Here is a 9,585-nt window from a genome sequence, read left to right as displayed (position 1 = left end):
ACGTGTGTGCTGCATAATACCTCTCACTCTGCTCACTCTGCGCTGCTTGCTATTTGATCGCGTCATATCATTGTTCGGTACAATTTATTCGCTTATTCGGTTCGGTTGCCGAACATTCGGTGCAATATAAATTCACGTCTCGCGCACTTTAATGCCCTTTGAATGTAACGTGTACGTTTCCTTGGAACTGGAATCATGGCGGAATTTCATGTGAAGTCCACTTCGCAGGGCACTTACGGTCGAATAAAATCACGCTTGAATGCTGCTGCCTGAACAAGAGACCTCCTTACTGAAGTGAAAGTTTTGGCTGGTGTCACTATCTTGCGAACGCGCCGGCGGATCTCCACCAAATTCGGGGGATCCCTTCAGTTCGAGGAGCCCTCTCAAACGCCACCCTCCTCGCGTCGGTAACCCCCCGGGGTTCGGCGCCGGAACGCAAATTTAACCACCCGTAACTCCCGAACCCCGGGGGCTATCGATGCAGGGGTGGTCTCATTCAAAAGCGGGCCTCTAGACGTACACTCGATTCGCGTTCGAGAGGGTTCCTCGAGCTGAAGGGATCCCCCGGCCAGTAGCAAACAATGGAGCGCGCTCTGCTGGACAAACTAAGTAATTACACCATTTCAAGCATTTTATCTGCGTTATATGTTCTGTAAAAAAAATGTTCATATCGGCGGCATATTCGCCGATACCGATATATCGGCGACAGGCTCATATCGGGCGATAATATCGGCAAAACGATATATCGGTCGGGCTCTAGTTTTTAACACGAAGCGCTTACAATGTGCGCATCCGGTGTGCAGAATGATGCGCTTGAAGCAACACAGCGTCAGGCTGTGACGCCATGTTGCTTCAAGCGCATCGTTCTGCACACCGGATGCGCGAAATGTATTTTAATTTTATAGTATATACTTATATATAAATACATTCATGAATGTTTTTAATGAATGGATTTTATAATAATACAAATAGCAATGTGTAACATTTTACCATATTTAGTGCAACACTTTTATTTGTTCCCCACAAAATATTGTTTTTTCACTAAATGTTTGGATTTCTAAAATTATTGTGCACTGATTTTTCTAGAATAACTTTTGCTGCCGAATTATCCACTAACCTAGTTTATGATAAATTTTTGTCATAGATTATAAATATACATAGGCCTATATTTTTTCATATTTATTGTTTATTTTATTTTTCTTTATAATGAAGTAGTCTGTATCTTGTAGATTGTGAAAGAATGATTATCAGTTCCACACACAGAGATATATAAATTCTACATTTATTTAAATGGGGGAAAAAAAACTTCACTGGTATCGGATCGGTATCGGTATCAGCCAATACCGAGGTATCGGTATCGGAGGCGAAAAAGGCGGATCGGAGCATCCCTGTTCCTAATATTGTTTTGGGAGTCTCCTACAATAGGATTACATGCATGCAAGGTCTAAAAACGCTTTCGTTTTCTCAAAATATGCATTTACCATCACCTCATTTTCCAGCGATTCTCAAATGATTCGTTCCAGCAGAATGACGTGTTTGTGGGCGGGGTCAAGTTGTTCGCGGCCGGCCAATGTAGAACATAGGCGCGCATTATGCAAATGTGTTACCCCGTGACGTGTAGCCGTCACGGAAGTGGGATTCAAATTACTAACGACTCGTTTCAGCTGTTCAGAGTCAATTCTTTATTTTGGGAGACAGTAACTTTATTTATCGTGCACTTTCAGCTTTACAACTTTGCAGATCGTTTACATTCACATACAGCTACATTACACACTACATGAAAGGCAATATTGGAAATGGCATAATAGGGGCACTTTAAACAAAAATGATTAAAACAGTTAAATTAATGGATGTTGAATTAATGCATTCCTGTATATTCAATATCACAATACTAATACATTTCTAAAACATTATTAATAAAATTAATTTATTCTTTAATAACAGATAAAATTAGGGCTGGGCGATAAATCGACAACGATCATTATCACGATATAATTTTCCTTGATAAATCGTCATCATTTACCATGGATTTACTGTACTAACATTAAGAGTTTGATAAATGTTCGATATAATGTTTATGTGCCAAAAGCGGAACAAAAGAGTGCTATTCGTTTGAATCGCACCACATGGACCGTTTATCTGCTCGGTTCAAAGTTCAAACGGCAGCGCAGCGCGAGCTCCATAGCGCAAATGCGTTTAGTCGCTGATGAGTCTTGGTGACGCAAGCACTAAACAGCGCTGTGAGATCCATTGTGAAGTGCTTGAATTCAGCGAAGAACACGAATGACTCGGGGATTTAAACTAGTTTGAAGCCAGATAAAACAGCGCTGAGAAACAGGACAAAACACTGTGCACAACAACAGTACAGTCAGAAGGCTTTTCAATCTACAAATTGTCATCATTTACCATGGATTTACTGTAGAAACACTAACGGCACCATAGTATTGTGTAAGAAATGTGAGTATTGGTATCGAATTTTATTATATTATTAATGCAGACATGTATTAAAGGAGTAATGGAATATAATTACAGTATTTTTTGTGATTAAGCTATATAGCGTTTGTGCATTTATACCAAATGTATTTAGGCTTCTCAGGGCTCTACGGTGCGACCATTTCAGTCGCATTTGCGGCTGAAAACTACTGTGTGCGACTATGAAAAATGTTTTAGGAGCACCAGTGCGACTGACCCGATCATCGTCATATTTGTGATTGCGCTCAGGGGAGCTTCAAAGCTTTCTATGTTTTTTTGCAGCGTTGAGTAATGTATCACAGACATACCTCACGAATCCTTTCATAAGCAAAGTGTAGATAGGGTGTAAATTGTTCACTGCTTTCTCTGAAGATTAGAAAAATAAGTGCATTGAATGGACCTGATGCAATAGATTGAAAGGATAAATTTAGACCAAGGGTGTTTTCAGTATTGAAATTTCAGGTAACACAATACTTGTTGTGGCTCTCTGGGAAATTATCATGTTGCTATGGTTTCCGTGTTTTACCAGGGACAGTCTACCACTAAAACTGATTAAACAGATCTTCATCCTGCACTGCAGTGAACACATGACTCTGGCAACGGCTACTTTCATTTATCAAACCAGTCAGAGACATAAATTGCACAGTAAACTATGAATGGTCTTGAAGGTTATGCAGGATAACAGCATTTCCTTAGACTTTATCGCCTGCCAAAAGTAAAATATAGTAAAAACAGTAATGTTGTGAAATGCATTTTAAAGAACTGTTTTTTTGTATTTCATATATATATATATATCTTCAGTGTAACATGATCTTTCAGAAATCATTCTAATATACTGATTTGCTGCTCAAGAAACATTTTTATTATTATCATAGTTGTGTTGCTTAATAGTTTTGTGGAAATCATGATACACTACAATTCAAAAGTATGTGGTGAGATTAAAAAAACTAATCCAAATATAATATTTATAATAAGGTGTCTGTTTAAAATAAATAAATCAAATAAATGTAGCCATGATGAGCATAAGATAATTCTTTCAAAAACATTGAAACATCTTAATCATTCCAAAATTTGACTGGTAGTGTATATTTTTGTTGTTGTTGTTGTTATTTTTGTTGATATTATTGTCATAATTTATTATTTTAATTTACTCTGAGGTTTATGCAGGCCAACATTTCCTTATCAGTTTATTATTATTAATATTATTAATTTTGTTGTTAATAATAATAATAATTTATGTATTTAATATTTGAATTAATTATTTACTAATTGTATTAATATAAACTATTTATTTATATACTTATTTATATTAGTGCTGTCAAAATTAGCGCATTAACGCAGGCGATGAATTTGTTCAGATTAACACATTAAAAATATTTAACGCAGTTAACACAGGGGCGGGGCTAGGGTTGGCCACTCCACTCACAACTGCTGTTTCGGTCTCATTTTTCTTCACAAGAACAATAGTTTATTTAAACGCAGAGCATCTTTATGACCACACCTAACCGAAGACGTTTCAGACGCGCGTTCCAATTTTACCTCAGCGCCAGGCACGAGTCAAACGAGCGCAGAAATGGTACTGAGCTTGTAGCGCGTGCTCTTCAACGCAGGCGTGTGCTTGTAGCCTGTATCATTTCATATCAAATCGCGAAAGAAACTACGAGCATGCAATGTCATAGTTATGTCATCAGTTAAGCCATGAAATCACCAAAAAGGCAATTAAAGCTGCCTTAAAACTGTGCGTGTATGTATTTGTTATATGAGTCACATTTAAGAACATGTCTCTGAAATGCAATTGTTTTCCAAACTGTCCTGGAGCAGCCCAGCACTGTCTCCCTCATCTTACACATCTGATTGAATTCAATTAGTAGAGACTTTAAGACCTGGGTCAGAACAGGTAAAGAGAGATGCGTGTCAGATAGGGTTGGGCCGATAGACGATGCCATCATCCATCGGCGATGGCTGACAGACATAAAGGGAATAAATAGCCTACGAGATGGGAGGATAAAAAAATATTATATGCAATTATATCGTTGGGTAATTATACTGTATTTAAATTGCGTCCATCAGGGAGCTGCTACTAATATGCAGGGCGTTGAAACCACTTTCGAATGCGCGCTCTCATTTTACTTTCACTTTCACTTTCAAGATTCGCAATCACACGGACTCTATACTATGGAGCAGCGGTACCTACCACACATTTTACAAGATTAGATATTTGTCAGTGGTGCTCAGTATCTGCAAATCATTCGCCATTGTCCTATCAGTCATCTCTCCTTACTCTGTGTATGTGGTAAGTGAACTTTCATGTACTGTAACATAACAGTTTACCGCTAGCAAGCGGCTAACCATGTCCCTTTAGTGACTCCGTAGAAATCGTTATTTGTTTTCCGTGCCTTTCTGCATACGGATTCACGCTTCGGGCACACCCCCTAACCCCTCCCCCCAATGTCATCGTCCATCACGATGTTTCACTGTAGACATCGTCCGATGCCAATTTGGTAGACATCGCCCAACCCTAGTGTCAGATCCATGTCACATTCAGCAGCAGCAGCTCTTAGAGAAATAGCAGCCATAAAACTAATGACCAGCTGCTGTGATGTCTATTAATCAAAGATCAAAAGAAAAAGAGGAAATCAATAACTTTTGTAGCTTTAAGGATTCATCTATATTTAATTTAGACTTTAGTGTTTAAGAACTTTTTTCAATTTCTGTATATTTCCTACTTGCTGAAGGGCACAGGTAAATATGACATTTATTATAGTGGGTTTATGTAAAGATTGTTTTAAAATCACTTAAATTAGAAGTTAAATTAGAAGTTTAAGTAGTCTAATAAATGTTAAAATTGATAGCTCCTGTAATGTTGAATGGCTAGTCAATGGTTAAATATTACGGGGAAAAAATAGCCTATTTTCTAGAGACATCAGTAGTATACTGTCTTTAATTAATTTTAATTAATTTAATTAACTACATTAATTTGAAGATTGAATGTGAAATTGCAATGTAAAAGTATTCTAAAACATTTTAATGTTAGGTGGGATTAATCGCGATTAATTTCAGAAAAAATGTGTGATTTAATTAGTTAATTTTTTTAATCGATTGACAGCACTAATTTATATTTATATTTTATTGATTACTATGCTAATTAAAGCACCACCACTAAAAATATCGAAACAAAAAATACAGGAATTGCTTTTTGAACGAGTCAATGTCAGTATACTTCGGCTAGTTGGTTGTTGGACAACAAATCAATTAGTAGTGCATCATGACCCGTCTCTGTTTGAAACCTGGCGTAGAAACTAGTGTGTAAATTGGGAAAAAATTGTGATGTTATAGCTCTCTGCTTCCAAAGTGTAGTTAGACCTCTACTGCTAATTTAAAAAATACTAATTATATCTAATACCAATATTGCACTATGGTCTGAGCCATATACCTAATATTTTTGGAAACACTTGCAGAGTGATGGAGAATGATGTGAGTGTAACAGACACCAGTGCTTGATATTCTGTCCATGTTCAGAGGCAGTTTAGTGTGTTGGAGGGCTGTCTGTCAGCAAAGCGTGTAGATGTCATTATGCTGCTATACTCGTCATTGTTTACTGCCGAGAGGAGGAAGGACAGTGCTCTTTCTACAGTATTACATTGTTCCCGTGCCGAGCACTTAGTCATTCATGACTGCAGCTGCTCGCTGAGACCAGAGGCTCTTGTTCAGAATAAACATATTCAATCCACACTACTTTGAAAACACCAGCACAGATTGAAGTAGTCAGATATCTTGACCTTTGAGTAACGGCATGACTGACGTGTGTTGGCGCAAAGTGCTTGTACGCTAATGAATCCAGGTGTTAAAGCTGATTTAAAGTCTAATTTATGTAATGTAGGAGCTTTCAGAAGTTTGCAGCGAGTACCTCAGACTCTGGGCTTCTCGTTAGTAAATTTTTTTCAACACTCTGAATGCATTTCTGATGCAGTTAATGACTGGTTTCAGAGGAAGAGGTGTTAAAGGGGCCATGCGTAATTAAATTCTTTAGTGTTAGCTGTGAAAATAGCACTCTCGACAGAATGATGTTCTGAGCAATCTGTCTGTGTGTTTGGTGTCATTGAGCCCTTATGTTTTGGATTATTAAATATTTTTGCTAATTTAATTTAGCTTTTAACTACCAATAATAATGCGGAATAGTAGAGGCTTACAGTGAAAAAAGGCAATTGCCTCTTTATTCTAGAAAGTGCATGTAAATGTATATATGACCAGTATCACACTCGTAGCAGCGCAATATGGCTGTATGTCAGCATGGCTGTGATTCGGCCGCAGGTAATCACAGCCGTGCTGATATACAGCCATATCCCACTGCTGCGAGTATGATATTGCGTTTACACAACATTTTGATGGCATGAGTGTGTAAATATATAAGAAACAACAATGAAGTGTCTTTAAAAACCCTCTTCTGTGCAGAACTACTTCCTTCCACTATGGATTCAAATCTCAGGTTGACAGTTTAACAGCTGAGCCCAAGCCTCCATCACTAATTCGAAAACGTCACTTTAGAACTAGTAACAAAGGAACGTTAAGTTGCTTTATTGAAAACCTATTGTATTACTATATTAAAAACTTACCGTATTATGAGAGAGAGAGGGACTGACTGAGCAAGTGTGATTACCTGCATCTGATACAGCATTCATTCTTCAGTTCAATCTCATATTCACAATAAAACATTACTTTGAATGCCCGCTGAGGAAAGTGATATCTTTGTTGTACTATCCTTTCATCTGTTACTTCCTTGTATACAACCCTGTTTCAGTCTCTTTCATTATAAAAGTCTTTACTGCCAACTCACTCATAAAATAGTCTCTTATAAAATTTATAAAATTATAGTGGATTTGGGCATCTGACATGACACTTCTCACGCAGTGAGTAATACCGCAAATGGAGTGATACAAACGGTGAAACGGTTGAAGTTCTGTTATTGCTAGAATATTGCACGCCTGGAAAAGTCTCTCAGCCAATCAGATTTGAGGACCAGAAAGGTACTGTGTGTGTTTGTGTATATTGTATGAGTGTTTTGAAAAATCCACAATACAGTCATAGTCAATGCTAGGCATTGTTTTTTTTTATATATCCATACATATATTCCATGTTTTTTTGTGATTACTTTGACTTTGAAAGTCAAAGTCCCTTGATGAGGGATTTATTGAATAATTTTTTTTAAATATAATATACTATATATATTTAATATAATATACTTATAATACATTATACATAAATTAAATTAAAAAAAAGTTGTATAAACATTTATATACAGAAATATATATTAAAGTAAAGGAATGTCTGTCCTAAAACAATAACATATAAAATATGTATTGTATACACTTAAAATATATACAATTAGATGAAATACTCTAATATTGTTTTTTTTTTATCTAATATTTTTATTTTATTATTATGTTTAAGAAAACCGATTTGCATAATGCTATATTATATCTTAAAAGCGCTCCTCGAACTCTTGTGTTTCCCTGGCTATGGATGGTAAACAAGTCAACCATCTGTTTAAGTCTGTATCTATAGCTAGCTTTAACTCAACTGCATTAGTTCCTATAGGGTGGGTTATTTATTTATTTATTTATTTTCTTTTTATCACACTCATGTGAATATTTTCTTTTTCTTTTACAGAGGAAATCAAGGCGGAATCTGAGAAATTAAGGTAAGTCGATATCTTACGCCACACCCCAGCTGTTGAGATATTGAACATGTATTTCAAAATCCCCATTTTTTGTTGTCAGCTTCAATGCTTGTAATGCAGTGCTAACATTTTCCAGAGAGTAACCACACGCGGCCCCTTTGTGTTTTGGCTGCTGCCCTGCCCTCATTGTGATTTGTGAGTGTGTGTTCAGTGCCGATTAAAAACACCCCTCACAGCCTGTGTTGTTAATGTGCTTGGAGACCTTTCTGTGTGACTAGGACACAGGAATGAGACGTACTGTGCTCAGGGCTTTCTGCAGGGCCTGGGCAGCTTGTTCTGAGGCCTTTCATCTCAGACGCCTCCTAGGGACAGCGTTCATTCACCCTCTACATCCATTAATTCACAGCTCACCTGTTTCACCCCATCTGTCTTGCTTTCACATCCATGTCCATGTCTTTTGGTGTCTCTTCCCTTTGTTGTTTACAGATTTCTGTTATGAAGTGAAGGAGCACTCCTTTCAAACAATAGATCTATTTTTAGTCCCAGTTTTTAATTAAAACACCATTTATCACAGCAAAACTCTTTGTGATTTTGAATCTTTAACTACACATTGTCATAGAAACATAAATTTAGTAAGTGTTTCAAATGTTTGTTCAGTAACTGACCTGATGGATTCAGCAAGTGATTTGTTTGACTGATTCAAATCCTTTGTCTTTTGTTTTTTTACTTTTTTCTAAGAACAAAAAAAACTGTTTTTGTAGTTTGTATTTTTTGTTGTTTTTCACATTGAATTTGCTAACTCAAAATGTGAGTTAATATTATAATATATACTAGAATAAAATAATTACATGCACACGCACACACACACACACACACACACACACATATATATATATATATATATATATATACATACAGGTATACTGCTCCATCTGAAAATACGTGATGGAGATTTACTACTAATCACAGAACCGGCTTTACTGACGAGATGCGCATGTCAATCGCATGCGATTTATTGTGCAGCCCTAAAAAAATGAATAATTTTGACGGCATTGAACCTGTGGTGGTTTCTGCGGTGGGGAAGAAACGTAATAAGATTAGTATTGACCAAGTTCAGAGGCTGTCATTATGTGGATCAACTTACTTTGTTGTGTATATTTCATATTTCAATATGAAAAATAACTTTATATTGATTCAATGGATTTATTGCATTGGAAAAAATTAATTATCAGTTTTAATAATAGATCTTTGAAAATCAAAATCTGGATTAGAATTTTTTATGTTATTATAACCTAAAGATGCTATGTGAATGATTGAAACAGAAAATTGTAGTTTTCATCTTGCCACTTTGTTGGTAAAGAAAACACATTTTTACTGATATATATATATATGTGTATATATATATATATATATATATATATATATATATGAGTTTG

At 36.2% G+C, this 9,585-nt stretch overlaps 1 protein-coding gene across 6 annotated transcripts in view; it reads left to right on the top strand.

Annotated features, from left to right (window-relative positions):
- The window catches only part of LOC107727224 (brefeldin A-inhibited guanine nucleotide-exchange protein 1-like), a 96,500-nt gene that overhangs the window by 24,309 nt on the left and 62,606 nt on the right, over nt 1–9,585 (top strand). For all 6 annotated transcript variants that reach the window (XM_016537015.1, XM_016537018.1, XM_016537016.1 and 3 more), the window contains one exon: nt 8,140–8,170. In XM_016537015.1, coding sequence (XP_016392501.1) covers nt 8,140–8,170 — 31 coding nt within the window. The remainder of the gene's footprint in view (nt 1–8,139; nt 8,171–9,585) is intronic.

The sequence above is a fragment of the Sinocyclocheilus rhinocerous genome, unplaced genomic scaffold, assembly GCF_001515625.1.
Source record: "Sinocyclocheilus rhinocerous isolate Xijiao unplaced genomic scaffold, SAMN03320098_v1.1 scaffold65, whole genome shotgun sequence".
In the NCBI taxonomy this organism is placed as follows: Eukaryota; Metazoa; Chordata; class Actinopteri; order Cypriniformes; family Cyprinidae; genus Sinocyclocheilus; species Sinocyclocheilus rhinocerous.
This window is presented reverse-complemented; position numbering and strand designations above follow the sequence as displayed.